The 19,949-nt window shown below is 33.3% G+C and overlaps 1 protein-coding gene and 1 non-coding gene across 6 annotated transcripts in view; both read right to left on the minus strand.

Moving 5' to 3' along the window:
• Window positions 1-19,949, minus strand: part of EPHA7 (EPH receptor A7) — a 175,502-nt gene that overhangs the window by 105,597 nt on the left and 49,956 nt on the right. For all 5 annotated transcript variants that reach the window (XM_045843267.1, XM_045843265.1, XM_045843264.1 and 2 more), the window contains exons 4-5: window positions 7,700-7,855; window positions 6,520-6,855 (exon numbers count right to left, since the gene is read on the minus strand). In XM_045843267.1, the coding sequence (XP_045699223.1) occupies window positions 6,520-6,855; window positions 7,700-7,855 (492 nt within the window). The remainder of the gene's footprint in view (window positions 1-6,519; window positions 6,856-7,699; window positions 7,856-19,949) is intronic.
• Window positions 17,675-17,839, minus strand: LOC123822310. The gene has a single exon (XR_006786280.1). It is a non-coding gene; the product is annotated as a U1 spliceosomal RNA (small nuclear RNA).

The raw sequence follows: 19,949 nt of genomic DNA on the forward strand, positions 1-19,949 counted from the left end.
GAGCCACACCAGCCAGGGCTCTGGTGTCTTTTATATGGACATTAAGCCTGTAGGATCAGGTCCTCAAACTTATAACCTTAATTATTTCCTTATAGCTTCTATGTTCAAAATACAGTTGGGAGTCAAGGCTTTAATATAAGATTTGTGCCAAGGGGACACAATTTAGTTCACAGCAGTATTAAAACTAAGCTAATGAATAGATTTAAGGTCTTCCCAGATCTTAAATATGATTATCCACAAAATAGCAATTCTGAGATCAAAATTTAAGACAAGATTAAGATGTATTAAATTGAAAATATGAAAGGCTATTTAAAACACCTGTTACTAGGTTTCTTTCAAAAGTTTACAGAATCCTTCCATTGAGCAGTATAAAGATCAATTTCTCCGCCTAACCCCAACAAAAGCAGATATAGTTCACTAAAGGGTGAACCTGACAGCTCATAAAGATACTAGAGTTGGAGAACATGGAGGTGAGATGAATGTGAAAGTGTGGGAATGAGAACACAGGTTGTTTACACATATTTTAATTGAGAAAAATCACAGAATAGCTATATACTATAGTTGGAAGCACACAAAAATACTACTAAACAGAAAAAAATATTAAAATAATATATGAAAAGATGGTGTTATATGCTTAAAATAGTAATCCTGGCACAAATAAAAAAGATCTCAAATTTTGGTTTCCACTCATGCTTCTACTACATTCAATGTCATATAAAAAGATAGAAATTAATTCTATTTTCAGATTTTCAAAATATGAAGAATTCTAAGTTTTCAAAATTAAAGTTATTCACATCTTAATATTTTATAATAGGATTACTTTAAGCTTTTGTCCTAAACCTCTACTTAAATACCAAGCTATGATTAAAAACTCATTTTAAGATTTTAAATATATCTATAGTTTCAAGTCCAAATTACAAAATTTTTATAGTTGAAATCATTATCCTATGTATTCATTGAATTTAGATAATATCATATTGAATTGGAATTAAACTAACTCTTTATACACTAATCTTGATCATCTTAAAAAGTCTATTTTCATATTACAATACTATATAAAGAATTTTTAAATTTGTGCAACAGATTTACTGAGCATGTACCCTGAACCCAGTATATTACAGGAGCTAGAGAATAAGAACGTCACTGTTTTCTTATAATGTGAACAATGTGAAGACACTGTAAGAAAATAGTGTCTAACAGGAAAGACAAACAGTTCCCAAATAATATGTGGAGAATGTTATAAGAAAATGTATGAGACACCTCCTGTAAGACTGTATCACACAAAGACATACTTTTCTCCTAAATTTCCATAGCAAGTTGGAATGTAAATATACTGTATAGGTATATAAAATGACTAGCCCATAACCAGCACTCAGTAAGTTGTAGTTGTCAGTATTAATGCCAACATGGCTGCATTTTCCATGTAAAATATGATTAAGTTTATTAAAAAATCCTCATTATATATGAGGGGGTACGTGCCAAAAAATGGAATTATCTTCTGAGGGCCAGTGACCTTGTAGTACAGGCTTAGAAACCAATACATATCAGTGCACAGCTGGTGTTGTTGGGAGAGGCTATGTTCTGCTTCAGTGACTTTTTTTTTTTTTGAAGATTCTTTCAATGCTTTTCCCATGATTTCATGATGGGTGATTTATGAGCATACCTGCCCACACCACACTGAGTGTTCAGCAGTTTTTGACCAAAAACGGCATGACCTCCATGCCCCATCTTCCCTCTTCACCTGATCTGGTCCCAAGTGACTGTTTTTTGCTTCCCCAGATGAAAAAACTCTTCAAAGGAAAACCTTTTGCCATGTGAAAGAGGTAAAACAAAAAACAGCAGAAGCACTAAAAGGCAACACAATTGAATCCAAAACTGCTTTGAGCAGTGGGAAAAACATCTTGATATGTGTATTGCATCAAACGTACAGTATTTGAAAGGTGACTGAAGTTTAATTGTGTAAGAATAAAAACACATTTTTTTATAAATGAATTCTGGCTTTTCTGCAGGGTCTCCTGTCATGTTTTAATTACTGATGACCATTAGAGAAAAACTGTTAATGTGTCTATATGTATACTTTTAAATTAATGGCACCACAAAAATACTTAAATGTTAAAGGATTAAAACTCACTAGAATAATCTGAAACACCTACTTGCTAAGCAAAGCATGTAATTTTCTAAAATATCATGCCTTATGGCATGAAATTAACATGACTGAATTTGTTCTGCCTTTCAGGTATATCAGGTTTATAAAATAACTAGAAATGAACAGAAATTTGTTTTTGAATGGTTTACTGTTAAATGAATCTCATTCAGTTGATCTTTCTGTTGCAGATTACTTAAATGTGAGTACATACATAAGTTGTAACAACACTAAAACTATTTCTATAAAATATTTTTGTTGGTGGTGGTGGTAGTGTTGACTTTTCTTGCATTTACATTTTTTTCACTTTATGAGGCTGTTGAATTAATATTATTTAAAATAATCAGTAAATGCTCTCAAGCAATATAATTTTTCATAACATCAAACTCACTTAAAATTATGTCAAGTTTATACATTCCTAAGAAATATCAAAACATATAAACTTAAATGGAATTTGTTTTTTTATAACTTGGACTACAACTTTAAATTATTGAAAACAATGATCTGAACTAATTTATGAGAAAAACAGTCACTTGAGTAACATTAATAAATATGAGTAATGATATTCTGACAAATATAGAACATGACTTCTGGCACTGTCTCTTTTAAAAGTAATTTTAGTGTGTATGTTATATAACTATACTTATATTTCATTCAGCACTTTATAAACATTACAGAAATCTAGGCAAAGTTAATACTTAAGCAAATCTTAATTTTGACAGTGAAATAAGATCTGGGCACTTGAAAACATAAAGGAAATTAGTCAAATTAAGAATGCAGATTTACTTTAATAGTTTCTTAAAGGACAATAAAATTAAAGCCAAAAGGCTATGAGGAGTCAAGTAGTATGATACTGTTTCAGAAGAAAATTCAAGTTCAAAGAGATAACAAAACTTGTCCAAAATTAAGTACTTATGTCATTGAATTTCAAACCCTATGCCTTTTCCATTCATATCTCAATGCTTTCCTTCTTGGAAAGTTGTTTAATTTTTCTTGTGCATGACTAGTAACCCTGATGGAATTAATAGCACAGCATTTGTTGTACAGCTAGTATACAGAAAGAATTGTGCTACTGTATTTTTTTATATCAGTAGTGAAATGTCAGAAAGGGAAAGTAAGAAAACAACCCCATTTATAATTGTATACAAATATACCTAGGACTGAATTTAACAAGGATGTGAAAGACCTGTACTTGGAAAATTATCAGACATTTGAAGAAAGAAATTAAGGAAGACAAAAATAAGTGGAAGCATATACCACAATCATGGATAGGAAGTATTAACATCATTAAAATGTCCATACTACCCAAAGCAATCTGGGCCTCCATTATTTCCCCCCATATTGCAATAGATGAAGATTTGAGAACATTTTGTTTTGACATTACACAAAGAATTGCATAAATGAAGGATTATATAATGTACAGATGACGTGTCACAGAATTGTGTACCTGGAACCTATACTGTTTAATCTTGTTTACTGGTGTCACCCCAATAAACTCAATAAAAAGAGGACTAATCAGCATTCATCTTGCTATTCACTGAAATAACACTTTTGTAGTAGTAAAGAGTTTTAAGTTTTCTCTAATATAGTCTTATTTAACAGGATAATACAAGAAGCTACACAGTATTTTATCCCCATTTTATTCATAAAGAACTTTAGTGATTCATCCATGAGCACATACCTCCTAAGTGTCAGGACTGAGGCTGGAGCACGGAGATCCTTTAACCCCCAAAACTCTACTACTGCCCTGAATGAAGGATAGAAGGTCTTCAATGTATTTCCATTTCCACAAACATTGTTATGGAGGGTCCTGAGCTCCAGACTCCAAACTTAATAGAAAAGGAATGACAAAGTGCACACACTGCCTTCAAACACTGGCTGCCTATATTCCATTGTTACTCTGTGTCCTTGACTCCTCACAGGCAGATTCTGTTTTTATACTAGGCATCAGTGGATTGCTGATGAGGAGGATAACAAACCAGAGATCAAGATTTAAACTGATTATTGAAGTGACTGCAGCATAAACTAGGCGGGCAGTGATGCTGTTTGGTTAATGGAGAATGGGAGTGTCAAGGGTCACTGTAGGTTTCCACAATTGGCATGAGCATAGACAGAGTGTCAAATCACTCCCCCTTTAAAAAGAGCACATATATTGGTGATGCAGCTTGTGGGGGTGGAGGGATGTGGTTATAGAAATTGAGTAATACAATAGTCACTGACATATTCTAAATTTTCTGTTAAACATAAATTAAAACTTTTAAAATTGCCACAGCTTGTTGCGATTTTTAAACACATTTTTTGTAAGTAGAAAATGCTAACAGAAAAAGTTAACAGTGTAACAGTGAAACTTCATGGGTTTCTCGTGTTTGAGATGTGGTAGAGACTGGGCAATTGTACATTAATATTTCAATATAAAAGTGCAAACCTAGTTTGCTTTTGAACTTTATTATATTTATTCTTCATAAAAATGTTTAATAGCTTTATTGGGATATAATTTACATACCATAAATTCACTCATGGTAAGTATACAATTCAATATTTTTAATATATTTAGAGTTGTGCAACCATCACAATTTAATTTTTGCACATTTAAATTACTTCCTCCCCTTGAAAACAAATCTAGTTTGCTCTTAACCAAAAGAGAATCAATGCCCAAAGCCACTTTACCTAACCACTGTGAGATATTTGATTCGAAAATTTATGGAAAATCTATGACCCATTTAGCTAGTGTAACATAAACTTGAAAAATTAAACACCGGCATTTAAAGAGCAAGAAAACCTACTCCAAATGCAACCTATTTGGCAAACTCTATTTGTGGTATCAGTTCAGCATCTTTATGTTGCATTAAAAAAATTAAAATGTCCCTTTTTATACTTGATATTAGCAGGAATAAAGCAGTTATTCTAGCTCAGCGGACCTCAGAGTCCAGATAATGGTGCCAAAGATAGCATAATGTCACAATTATGAACCTAAAGTGTCTCAAACACACTCACTGTGGAGTTATGATGGCAAATTTAAATATATAGCAATACAAAATATGTAATGACAATGGCATTTTAAAAGACTGGTAAATACAGTAAGGGTAAATAAAATATATCAATCCAAGTATCAGTTAAATAGGTTATTTATTTTGTCCAATGTTTGAAGATTTAAAATCCGCTATGTTGTTTTACTCTCAGACATCTGTTTTTACACGGGAGACACAATGTGCGATAGGATTTTATATATCAAAAAGAAATGTTAAGAATAAGAACTGACTAATCTGTTTAAAATGGTAAGCAGGAGACCAGATGTAGAGTTTTTGTTCTGCAGATATAATTTAAATAAGTAATGTTTTGTTAAAATTGGCATAGAAATGAAGACTAGATTAGTCTATGTCCAGGAATTTGGGATAATGCTGGTTTTTGACAGTCAGCCAAAGATCAAGAAGACCTTGTTATAAGCTTGTTATGTTGCTCACACTACTCAAGACCCCAGTGAGGGTTCCACTGTATTGATGATGATGATGTAGCACCTGGCTACACCTACCGCCTAGTATCTTCCTTCAGCAGCAAGGATTTTCAAAAGGTTAGGAAAGTCCTCAACCTCTGAAACTTCCTTCAGTAATAAGATTTCTCTGAAGGCATATAAAGTCTTCAATTTATGAAGCTTTCTTTCCAATTTCTACTTTCTAAAACATACTTGGAGGAGCGAAGAATGACTGACTATGCCAGTTAAGAAAATAAGTGAAAATTACTTTTAGGCTAAACTACAAAGGTCATATCATGGTTATTACATTTCCTAATTCATTTCTTATGAAATCGTCATGAGATCCCTTACGTACTTATTTCAATATTATAAACATTAACATCATCATAAATCTACTGATAAACTTAAAATTTTATCATAGAAAATTTAATGCAGACTTGCCTTATATTTTAATATCATATTTTGTCTGGTAAAAAATTGATTAACACTATGTGAGACAGTGCAACCAACTCTTTCATTATTCCCAATTATCATGTACATTTTGATCACGAACACTGGGCACACAAAAATGTAAAAATGCAAGAAATATCTTTCACTTTACTTTATCCAATATATATACTCTCCTCCTCTGGATCTTTGAACAGACTTTCTTGTCTTAGAGCAGTCTTAACTGGTTTACAATTTATCCCTTTTATTTCTCCTGCCAGATCTCTGGAGGAGATGTTAATGAGTCTAGTAATGGTTTAACAGGCAGCAGGAGAAATAACAAAGAAAAGTTAAAGGTGTGAATAATCAACAAGCTGGAATAATTGAGTTCTGTGTAGCCAAGTTAACCAAATATTCAAGCGAGACACCTCACTTAGGTAGAGACATTATTCAGTCAGTAAAGGCAAACAAAAAAACATACCTGCTTGACCAGTGGTGATACTGACGGCTGCAAAGAGCCTCTGGGATCGGCTCAAGTCAGAAACTCCATTTACAGCTTCAACTTCAAAAGTATAATTAGCGTGGGCTAGCAGGTCCATGACAGTGACAAAGTTATCCTCTAATCCAGTCTGCTGGGGCATGTATCCAATGTTACTCCCACAGGGAACGCATTCACCCTGCTCCCAACTGCACCGCTTACACAGTATCCTGTAGGTCACATCGTTTCTTCCCCCATTGTCCGCAGGAGGACTCCACTCCAAACTTACTGTGGTCTGGTTGATGTTGAAAATGAGGTTCTGTGGTGCAGATGGAGGCCCTTGGGAAACCAAACCAAACAAACAAATAAACACGATAGGAAAAAAGCAAACAAAATGAATGGAAGGACCATGTGGGGCACTAAGAGAGTGGTTCAATTACCATACAGAAAACTAGGTGAAATGCTTTCTTTCACATAAACATTTTATTACCTTTCCTAGAGAAGCTATATAAAAGCCTCCTTGAATTCACTTGGCAAGAGGCTTTATTTATTTTCCATTTAATATGTCAAAATGAAAACAGGATAACAACCGTCTTTGTACTTTTGCCACAGCCTTTAGCTACTTTACTTCCAAGCAATTAAAAAAGAACAGTTAATTCTCCTAAAAAAAACCCAGTTGTACTGTTGTTTAAAAGAATGGTTTTCCTTTCAACCATATAACAGATAATACATCTATTCATTTTTAATGTGCTCAAGAATGATTTATAAGACTGTCTGGAATTTGGTTTGGATTTGGGTCTCTCAAACGTTCATTAATTGAAGCACCATGATGTGTGATTTGCTCTATTTAGTAATAGAATTTTAATTTAGAAGCCATTACTTTTTAATCAAATTTTATACACATGTAAGACTCAAATAATTTTTCTATTTTATGATTCCTGTAAAATACATGTGAAAAATACTAAAACACATCTTGGTTTCACAGACATAAAAATTACATTGAAGTTGAAGTAAGATGTATCTTATATTATTGTTTAGCCTTAGAGGTTCATGAAAAATTTGAAATAGTTAATAATAATTAAAACTGTATTCACAAATTGTATGCCTGTCAATGATGTCACAACAGTACAAATGAGAAGCAGGGACCTGAAAGTCCTTTTTTACTTTATTATTATGGACTTACTTGTGCATGCAACATAGGGTGGGTCAGAGGGAGCCCTATAATATCCATCCTCACACTCGCATCTTGAAGAGCCTTCCTTGTCAGAAAAACTGTGTGTCGGACACCGAGAGCACTGAAGATCTTGAGAGGAAGACTTGTAGAACCCCCGGCCACAGGCTGGGCATGCAAGAGAAAGTGAAAACATGAACATGAGAGCAAGCAGAACTTTCCAAAACTATAGTAATATTTAGCAAAGAATAAAATATGAAATATGATTTTTGAAAAACAAGCTCTTTATGATTAAAATTTTGTTGTATGTATCAAAAACCCAAGTTATACTACTGCATTTTAAGACAAAAATAATAAAAAATATACAGCAAACTTGTTTCTATAGTTAGCATCAGTTCAAAGTCCAGAACCCAAAACTGAACACAAGCATAGTTATTTAGACAAAATCTTAGGATATTTAATTAAGGGTAACTTTGATTTCAATACAATTAGCTTGTGTGTTGAACTGTATTAACACACTTAGAAGTTATGTTTCTTTATCCACTATAGCTATAAATTAAGCATAAGTGTAAATATGAGTTAAAATGTAAAATATAAAAATAATTTTAATCATCTACTAGAAATAATGGTTTTAAAAATTTCATCTGAAAAATGATAGAAATGTATTCCTTTCAAATTTTCAGGAAATTTCAAAATATAATTTCAACCAATTTAATTTAAAAGGAAGGTTGCTTTCCACTAAGTGACTTCCTTGTTCATAAAAATAACGAAATCCCATAAATAGGAGAAACCTGCTCCACTAGCATCAAGGAGAAAGCCATCAGCTGGAAACAGACCAGGGCTGTCTCTCCTTTGCGGAGAGGCTTGGGGTCTGGTCATGTTAACACAGCAACTGCTCTCAGCAAGGGACAGACAGGTACAGAGAACTTCTCTAGCACCACCTTGTGAAGTAGTTTTTACTCAATTACATCTTTGTTATTAAATCAAGTAACCTTGAACTATTTACTATCACTGGATATTTTATATATTTTTAATTAAAATTAAGCACACTAAATTTTTTATTATTTTAACTATTTTTATTTGATGGTATTATACATTGAATACCTTAAATAAATCCCATTTGTCCTTCATATTTTAAATGAATATTAAGTTCTAGTGACCTTCAAATTTAATAGAAATTAATAAATCATATCTATAAAGATCAGTGAATAGTTAATATAAATTAAATTATAACTTTTAATTTATTAGATTCGTTTCTTTAATGTTCTTAACTTGAGACTTATTTGGTAACTTAATCACATTTCGCTCTTTGGTGGGGATAAAAAACCTCATCAAAAAGGTATATTCTCCAGAATAAAAGTTGAAACATTCTCTGCTTTTGTTCACATGCTGAACTGAATATTTAATGCATAATTTTGACTCAGAGCTCAAAATCATATTCAGAGTTTCAAGAAAATAAAACTGTTTCACACAAACAAGATAGATATTTTAGATAACTTAGAAACTTAATCTAAAGATATGATATAATGTGATAAATCAATATTAGATATGGGAACAGAACTACAATCATTTCTTTGCAAATCTATTATTCACTGCTGCCCTCTGAGCCAGTTTCCCTTTAGTTGGCTTCCTTGGTTCATAGAAGAGGAAAACACTCTTATAGCATATTAAGCAAAAAACTTAAGGCATCTTTACATGTTCTCAGTAGCAATCATTACAAATCTAAGGCACAAAGAGAACAATGAGATTGATAATCAAATAATATATCAAACATATAACACAAAAATGTTTCTACAGATATGATCCTGCCACACAAAAGAATGGTGAATTGATTTTGTATTGAAAGAAAGATTTTTATTTACAGTGGTAGTTTGGAAACTTTTAAAATTTTGTCTCATTTAAAGAAGTTAGCTTTCTGGCCCTTAATCAAACTCCATCAGGATAGAGAATTTCTGTAAAATAAGAGATAATAACAGTTCCTAAAGTTTATCTGGCATATATATGGGTAGGCTTTTATTCAAACCATCTTAGTTGCATGATTATAACTTCCAAGTGGAATCTCTAAGTAGTTTTCAATAAGTTTCTAATATGAATGTAGCTGGGTATCAAACAGAAGATAAAGTTGTTCAAGAAAAGAAGCACTGACAAGTTAAAGTAAAAAAAATAAAATTACTTTTGAGGTGAAAAAAATAAGAATGGTGAACTGCTAGAATAAAGAACTTAGCATAGCTTTCTCAGAATGGAAACTCCTTTCTTTTAAGTAAGAAGTTTCTTACTTGCTCTAAGTATTATCTGTAATTCAATTTTCAGATATGACATCCACAAAATAGAGAAGGCAATGCTTTACTCACAACCTGCAGATTGACAACATTAAGACCCAAAGAATTAAAAAAGAAAAAAAGAGACAGTAACAGAGAGGTAGAGACATGAGAGAGAGAGAGAGAGAGAGAGAGAGGCTTACATTGAGAGTCTTTGCTGACGTTATGTGGGCACTTATTTTTCACAGGGAGAGGAAGACAGGAAGTAGGGAGACAGGAACACAATGGCAACGTGATTTAACATCTACTTAGGTGAGTCTTCTGAAATGACTAGGCAGCAAACTAACTACCTAGTGGATTCCTTCAGAATACTCATTCTCCCATTGCAAATAAAAGCCTCTATCTAAAGGCTTATTCCCATTTTTTCTCACAAACAAGGTACATTTTTTGCTCAACATACATGATTTATGGAATATATATAGTACCTAATGTGAAAAATTTAAAATCTTTATCATTCAACTTCCAAATCACATTAAATTCTGCTACCACTTTAACAGATGGGAAAACAGATTTGAAGCAAAAGTAACCTGAGTTCTTCAAATCATTCCGTTTGTCTAAGTTAAAGCTGGATTTAGAACACAGGACTACCGAGAGTCAACCATATGCCATTCTATCAGTGCTGACTGCTGAATAAGCCAAAGTTTGGCACTTATTCAATGGTTCTGAAGCACTTTAGCAACCCCCCAAATTAATTTTCAATGTGTCCCTATTGTCTCTGACTATACCCTTTTACTAATTTAAAGCTACTATTTTAATTTAGAGAACTATGAAATGATAGCCTGGCACACCTTGCAGAATATATATTAAATAGGTTCTCTCAATCTCACTGTGAATGCTGGCACTGATGATGCCTGCAAAATGATGGACTGCGTGCATAGCTGTTATTAAAGAGATAATCATAGAAGCAATACTGGAAAAAATGTGGTCATCAAAGTTTTCACACTAGTGAACTAATCACTAGTTTCTTTGAACTAATATTTTATTTCAGTTCAGTTAATACTGAAATAAAATACAGAAGATAAAGTTGTTCAAGAAAAGAAGCACTGACAAGTTAAAGTAAAAAAAATAAAATTACTTTTGAGGTGAAAAATATGAGAATGGTGAACTGCTAGAATAAAGAACTTAGCATAGCTTTCTCAGAATGGAAACTCCTTTCTTTTTCTTTGAACTAATATTTTATTTCAGTTCAGTTAATACTGAAAATAATGACTTGTAACAAGACAGTTTTGACTTAACTTTTAAGGAAGCTATTATTAAAAGGAAGTGAAAGAATCCCCCCTTTTCTGGGGTTTTGCTTTCCACAGTTTCTGTTACCACCGTCAATTGGCATGGCTTCATGATCCAGGGCCACCCACAGCAGGTGACCCTCCATCTGATGTACTGTCAGAAGGTCAAGGGTAGCCTAACTGTGTCACATTGCCTACCTCATTTACCTCACTTCATCTCATAATTGTATCATTTTACATCACCATGAGAAGGATGAGTGTAGCACAACAGGATTTTGAGAGAGAGAACACACATTCACATAACTTTTATTACAGTACAATTATAATTGTTCTATTTTATCATTAGTTATCATTGTTAATCTACTGTGCCTAATTCCTAAATTCAACTTTATTATAGATATGTATGTATAGGAAAAAACTTAGTATATATAGAGCCTCGTACTCTCCTTGGTTTCGAGCATCCACCAGAGGCCCTGGAACATATCCCCCACAGATAAGCGGACTGCTGTACAAAATCTTTAGAGCTATGATGTCAAATCAAGAACATGCAACAAGATAAGCTGTGACTCTTATGGTAACAGTGAGTGATTGGGTGGTTAAGAAGTTTGGGAAGAAAGTAACACATGTTCTTAAAATTAAAATTTTAGGTTAAATATCTACATGAATTATCTTGAATAACACAATCAAACAGAAAGTGGGGTGACAGTGACATCTGACAGTTGACCAAATACAACATTTTGCCATGTACACTGAGCACTTTTGCCCAAATTTTTCAGGGAAAAATAAGGATGTGCAATATACATGGGTAGTACCTGAAATGCTTTGTATCTGTTCTTGTGTTTTGTAATTATTTGTTACATAAAATTTCTTGTACCATATATGTTCAAAAATAAATGCTAAAATTCATTTATTATACAAAAATGAAGTATCTAAATAGAAATGAATAAAATTTGAATTAAAAAATTGAAATGAAATATTGTTTTCCTGAAAGTTTGGCCCAACAGCATGGGGTGCATTATACATGACAAAACATGAAAGAATTAGTTGAGTTCTCCAACTGCTCCCAAAAAGGCTACATGGAAACCAAAGCAATCCCACACCCCCTACAAAATGCAGCTGGTTTTCTATAAAGTACTAGAAAAAAGTTTTTAGGGTAAATGACTTCTGAAGCCTCAATCAAAGACAAATTTCCTTTCATACATAACCCTGAAGTATATAGGAATGACCTTCTAGGAGTTGTGCAATAGTAGTTTTAAAACTCTTTTTACTTTGCTTTATTTCTCAATTTTTTCAACAGCATTTGAACTCAAAGCAAACATTAATATTATGTGTCTATGGCAAAGTTAGGTACAATAAGAAACATAATTTTAATTTCCTGCCTTTTGATGTTTTTGGTTTTTTAACTGAACACTTTTTTGTATTTATATATATTTTCTTTTTTATAGAATTTACTGGAGTGACATTAGTTAATAAAATTATATAGATTTCAGGTGTACAATTCTATAATATATCATCTGTATATTGTATCATATTCACCACCCCTTAAGGTAATGTTTCATTAGATTGATAAAAATTGGAAAAATGTATAAAATTTGTTTTCAACATTTTATTACTTTTGTAAAAAAGTCTTTCACCTATTATTTTAATAACATTATTTTTTCAGTGTTACCACAAAGGCCAGGGATTGATTCTTTTTATTTTTTTTCAGCCTCTAAGGCCTTAATGAATAAAATAACATAAATTCATTATCCTAGAGCCAAGAACCATAATCTTGTCAGATTTCATATATTAAGCAAGTTTTCATTTAGTCTGCTCTTTAAATGGAAAAAAAATCAAAAAAGGGCATCAAGGAAGCACATGAAACTTCTGTTTACTAGACATTAACATTATTATTTACTTCAATATATCAACAAAATTATAATATATTATACTATAAAATCTGTTATAGTATCTATTGCAATAAAATAAATGTAATCGAATATATTTAATTTCCACTACTTAAAATAAGAGTATTTAAATGCCCTATGTAACTCAATTGGTTCAAATAATATGTGGGATTTAAATTCCTTTAAAAAGAAAACAAAAGGCAATAGGCTTTCCCATTTATGCATCAATTACTTAAGAATTATAACGCTGCTACAAAATTTTAAACACAGAGAAATTTAACTATACAGGAGAATTTATACTGCATCCTCATACTCTGTCAGAGTCTCCTAACAACTGCATGTCCAACAGCTGTCTTCAATGGATGTCAAGTGGTCAGGCAACAGGGTGTCAGGGCTTTGAGTGTATGCTTGCACGAGGCGGTCTGTGGAATGATCAGGCACTGGTTTAAGAACTGTGTTCTCAAATGAACAATCCTAAAGGCCATGCTAAAAGCCACAGGCAAATTTCTACCCTTCAGTCTAAGCAATTAGGTGAAATGGAACAGTATCTCTTCTTTTTGAAGGAGGTGCAGATGCTCAGACTAGCCTTGGTACTTTAGATTTATTACCTATAAAGGTAAGTGTAGGGGATAGTTCATCTAGTTTTATTTCTAAGGACTCAAAAATCCATAGACTTCTGCAGCCAAAAACAACTCCCTGATCCTTAATGGGCTATTTTCTAGGAAATCTTAAACTCTGATTTTAACCTCAGGCTTTTTGATACCATCCTGGACATCAAGGCACTGATAATCCATCATCTCGGTCAGTTATGCTCCATGGCTGCATATTAGGGATGCTTTCAAAAGGCACTAATGACTTGGCCCTATCACAGTAATTGAATCATTTCTGGAGCCTGGACATGTTTATATTTTAAAAGGTTTCCAGGTGTTTAGAATCATCATTCTGTAGGTTCTAGGTCTTTTCTCATACTATCAAAACCTCTAAAGAATGCATAATAACAAAATATCTCCATTATAAAATTGAGTGGGGAAGTAAAATAAGAAATTATTAAGAAATCTAGACATACATTTTAAGCAAAATAAAAATTAAAAAATCATTAATAAGCCAACAAAAAAACAGGCAAATAATCTGAATAGATATTCCTCAAGGGCAGATACCACAAATGGCCAATAAACACTCAAAAACATGGTCAGCATCATTAGCCACCAGGGAAATGCAGGTCAATACAACAATGAAATAACACTTATACTATATAGAATGGCTACAATCAAAAAGACAGATAAAACAAGTGTTGGTAAGAATATGGAGAAATCAGAACTCTTATACACTGTAATTGTAAAATGTAAAATGTTGCAGCCTCTGAAAAAAACTAGCAGTTCTTCTAAAGCAGGGGTGTCAAACTCATTTTCACCAGGGGCCACATCAGCCTGGCAGTTGCCTTCAAAGGGCCAAATGTAATTCTTGGACTGTATGATGCAATTACTCCTTAACAATTAAGTGAGAGCTCAAGCTCTGTGCTGTGCCCGTGTAGAAACAAGGTGCGGGCCAGATAAAACAGGGTGGAGGGCCAGATTCAGCCCTCGGGTCTTTTGTGTGCCACCTGTGCTCTAAAGGTAAAACAAGTTACCTTATAACCCAACAATTCTGTTCCTAAGTATATGATCAAGAAAAGTGAAAACATGTATCAACACAAAATCTTATACATAAATGTTCAGAGCAGATTCATTCATAATAACCAAAAAGTGGAACCAATCCAAATGCCCATCAACTAATAAATGAATAAACACAATGGAGCATTATTCAGCAATTGAAAGGAGTTAAATATTGACATGATATAACATGGATAAACTGAAAAACACTATGCTAGGTAAAGAAATCCAGGCACAAAAGATTGTGTAGGTGAAGAAATACAGGCACAAAAGATTATGTATTATGTAATTACCTTTATGAGAAATTCAGAATAAGCAAATCTATAGAGACAGAAAGTTAATCAGTGGTTTCTAGGGGTTGGAACAGTGGGGAGACATGGTAAGTGACTATTAATGGGTACATAGTTCCTTTTGTGGGGTGATGGAAATGTTCTAAAATTAATTTGTGGTGAAGGTTGTACAATTCTATAACTATGCCAAAAACTACTAAATTATTTTAATGGGTGAAATGTATGACATGTGAATTATATCTCAGTAGAGCTGTTACATATAATAAAATCCATTAATAATGAAACTTCAAACTTAACATTTAAGTAAACAAACAAATAGTAGCAAGTTTTATCTTTTGATTATATATTACTTTGCTTTTCTAACACATATTCTATATTCATCTGTGTTCATAAAGCTGTATTTAGGTAAAATAAATTAACTATAAATTACTTTAAAATTTTGAACATCTATAATCAATATATTCTTCTTACCATTTTTTAATTTTAGAGTCACATAAATAACAATGAATATTTTATCTGACAAATAGCAATTTTATCCATGTAATTTTACAACTTAAAAGAAATAGATACTTATCAACACCAAGCCTGTATTTAGGGGAGATTTTTGATACATTATAGAAAATGTGATTTTGAGTAAACATCTGAATAGATCTTAAATACTCTTACTTTTTGTTCACAGCATTTTGCCAGACAAAGGCTGGTTGCCTTCCTTCCTACCCCTCCATTCTTCTTCCATGGGATAACTGAATACAACTAGACTTAGCTTCCTCAGGTCTTACTCTTTCCAAAACCTGTGATTTTAAGCACAACTGAACTTTTTCTGAGGGAATGATGTGCATGTGTCTATGTGTAAAATATGAGGCTTTGCAGATGTTTCCAGCCACAGTTATGCAGCTGCAAAAAGTTTATTAATTATGAAGTATAAGTGGATTCTTCTGTAATTGGAAGTGCTTGGGCTTTAACATTATTGTAGAATCTATACATACATAGTTAGGGATTCTAATACATGCTGTTATTTTTATTTATTGCAGATGGACATTTTCCTTAATTCAGGGAAATCGAGTCTGTTTCCATAGGTGCTTTCAAATATTTGTGTCATATTAATGTCTGTGGTTCTATAATGCAAAGGGGAAAGCGCAGCTTGTTGAAATTGTGCTCCCACTGCTCAAGGTGCTGCCTCATCTGGGACAAATAGGTCCAGATTTTGTGTTTTAATCCTATTGACAGTGCCTCAGTGGGAATAATTACAAAAGGCTGTCTGAAAGCCAGCCCTCTTGTCATTGATATGCTAGGATTTCTCATATTGAGAATGAACAGCGGGCAGGGAGGATAAAAACAACATGATGTAATGAGTTTATCACAGTTTGTGAGGCACCATCCAAAGTACCGTGCAACTAACCCGTGAGAATTCAGCAAAGGAACGAGGCACAATATAAAGTTTGCAATGACAGGTGCTCAAGTACTGAACTTAATCAGGGGATTTTTTAAACTAAAAAGAAAGATTAATTTTAGGATTTTTAAAACTAAAAAGAAAGGTTAAAGAGAAACAGTAGACCTGTTTCTTTCCATATAGTGGAAAAGAAATATAAAATAAGAAGCTTTTACAAGTTTTATTTTTAAGACTTAGACTGTAAAAGAAAATAAAGCATTATGTAAACACAGTGTTTTCTCCTTTATTAAATTACCAGTTTGGAATATGTTAAGAATTCTGCTGAGGTCTGACATTGAACTACTCTTTATTTTATCAGGATATCACCCTTGTTCTAGTGACATTACAAAACTGATTTAAAAGGAATAAAGATGTCAAGTTAGAACATTCAAAATCTTTTTTGTATTCTTATTCTACTGTATAAATATTAGACTATGTTAAAGAGGTACTGTGTTGCAGCAAGAGGGAACTGGATTTTAACTGAAATGATCTGTGTTCAGATCTACTCTACCACTTACTGGCATGCAATTTGGACAAAGCCACTGCACATTCCTGGGCTACCACGTCATTGTTTCCTTGTTATTAATGGTAGAGTGCTACAGACATATTAGCCATTTTTATATTTCTATTTGTAATCAATCATCTAGCTGTTCAAACTCCCATATAATTGTCTTTAATGTAATACTAACGTTAAAACATGTTTCTACCACCATTACCACACTCCCAAAACCCCATATACAAACTAACACCCCCTAGTCTTTCAGTGGTGCCCCCACAAGAGTGTAAAAGGTTCTCAAAGGCTGTCCTGCCTCTCATGCCATCCCTGCCAGAGACATGTCCCTGTGCCAGGGACCCCTCCGAGTAACAATTCCCCTCTAACCTTCTCTATCCCATTGCTGTCAAACCCTGTCTGTGTTCCCACAGATGTGCACATCCACTTTGATTCTCACAAATAAGGATCCAGAAATGAAGTTTGAAAATTAAGTAAATTACTTAAAATCAACTCCCATAAAAGGAATGATTTCAAAATGAAATTAGACCCTTCTGGATCTCACACGATATTGTCCTCATAGGTCCATTCTGAGATATCAAACTACAGAATAAAAACAAAACTATCTGTGAAATCTCAGAATTTAGTAACCCTGAGGGAAAACAACTAAAATACAGTTATCTTTTTTGTTGTTGTTGCCAGGTGAGAGCATGAACCCAGTCCCCCACTACCACAAATTGTGCCGTTCAAGTTTCCCACATTTGGGGAAATCACAGGGGTCAGCCCATCCAGAGTGCAATGGAAAAGAATTGCCCTGGGAAAACCACCTTTGTGATCATGGTAACTCCCCTGCCACGTAAGTATTAAACACACACACACACACACACACACACACACACACACACATACACACAGTAATCTTAAATCTAATTCAAGTTTATAGCAAAGTAATATAGTTATGGGGTTGTCATGGATAAAAACACTTAAATTAGGAGAAGGTAACTGACCAAACTCAAACATTTCATTACTTATTTGTAGTCACTAACAAAAAATGTGGCTTATTTTTGACAGTGTTGTTTTATTTTTCTAAAAGATTTCCTTTAAGTCATGTCATCATGAACAAGAAGCTCTTAAACAGCAATACGAAAGCAATGCAACTTGTCCTTTATAGAAATTATCAGTTTGGCTTCCCCTCCAGCATGTAGCAGCTACATAACGTTTGTAAATTTGCTTATGTTCTCTGAGCATCATTTTCCCATATTTAAAATAGAGAAACCAGCCCTGGCTGGTGTAGCTCAGTGGATTGAGCGCGGGCTGTGAACCAAAGTGTCACAGGTTCGATTCCCAATCAGGGCACATGCCTGAGTTGCAGGCTACGGCCCCCAGCAACCGCACATTGATGTTTCTCTCTCTCTCTCCCTCTTTTCCCTCTCTAAAAATGGATGAATAAAATCTGAAAAAAACAAAAACAAAAACAGAGAAACCTTATAATAAGATGACCTCATAAGAATGTTGTGAACTAAAGTACAGATTCATGTGAAGACTTAGCACAGTGCCTAGTGGAGAATAAGCACTCAATAAATAACTACTATGATTCTTTCACAAACTGATTTTCCATGCAAAGTTCTCACTATACTATCTACTCTGATAAACATTGAGTCACTTTGCCATTTCCAGATGTGTATGTATACAAGAAACACTAACTCTTAAGCAAGTATAGTCAAATCACTCATTTCTTAATTAAATAATTATTGTTTGCCTATTCTTTGCACTGTCAGGCAGTGGACCAAAGATATATCTGCTAAAAGATAGACATAATGATATCTAAACACCATATTCTTTGACCTAGCATCAAGTGGTATGTATAAGCATTTGATTATGTCTTTTAGCTAAGATTCTGATATTTCATAATAATTACTTATATAAATTATAAATATTGTGCCTTAATTTGTATCTTTTAGAATGTGTTTAATTATCTCCTTGTTTAGTGGTGAATACAGATTCTAAAGTCACCTTTCCTGCCAAATTGAAGCATTTCATCAATGTGAAGTGAGAATACTACTTAGCGCAAGTAGATGTGCAGGAAATATGTGTATGGTCATAGGACTGACCAATTATACTTAAACTGGAGACCTATTTGTGGCAGTTCTTGGCACATTTCTCAATGAGACTAACTGCACATCCTAACTGCATATAGTCTCATTAGGCTCAATGAGACTAATAGTGCATCTGGCACTATCAGAATATTCTACAAGGGCAGGTTACTTCAAATTGAAAGAACTTCAGCTAGCCCTGGCTGGTGTGGCTCAGTAGACTAAGTGCTGGCCTGAAAACCAGAGGGTCACCAGTTCGATTCCAGGTCAGGGCACATGCCTGGGTTGCAGGCCAGGTCCCCATTTGGGGGGCGCATGAGAGGCATCCACACATTGGTGTTTTTCTCCCTTTTCTTCTCCCTCCCTTCCTCTCTCTTTAAAAATAAATAAATAAAATCTTTTTAAAAAAGAATTTCAGCTAGACAAGAAATATAAATACAAATGTTTGAGATTTCATTGTGTTTAATAAAGTGAATATATTTTAGTCCAATTCAAAGAATTAAAATTAGAGTATTTTGTGAGTGATTCATCAATAACAGGTTTTTCTTCTATAATATACTTAAATCTGCATATTTAGAAAAGCCTTAAAAATCCATAGCCAAAATAAAAAAATTCCATCTTGTTCCTTTTTTTGTTGTATTTTTCCATCTTAATTTCTTAGAGAAATTAAGTCCTTCCATTTCAAGCAGTCTCAGTCATGCCTTTTCACCATCAGCTTTCTGTAATAATTTCAAAATGATTAAAACAAAATCACCAGTTAAAGCAATCTTTCTAGCTATTTTCTTAAGACAATTTTTCCTTATTTAGTCAGTTATAAAATCTGGATCAATACTAAGCCTTGTGAAGCAAATAACCCTAAAGCAGTTTAAGGCCATTTGAAC

The sequence above is a fragment of the Phyllostomus hastatus genome, unplaced genomic scaffold, assembly GCF_019186645.2.
Source record: "Phyllostomus hastatus isolate PE091 unplaced genomic scaffold, TTU_PhHast_1.1 phas_contig_40, whole genome shotgun sequence".
Taxonomy (NCBI): Eukaryota; Metazoa; Chordata; class Mammalia; order Chiroptera; family Phyllostomidae; genus Phyllostomus; species Phyllostomus hastatus.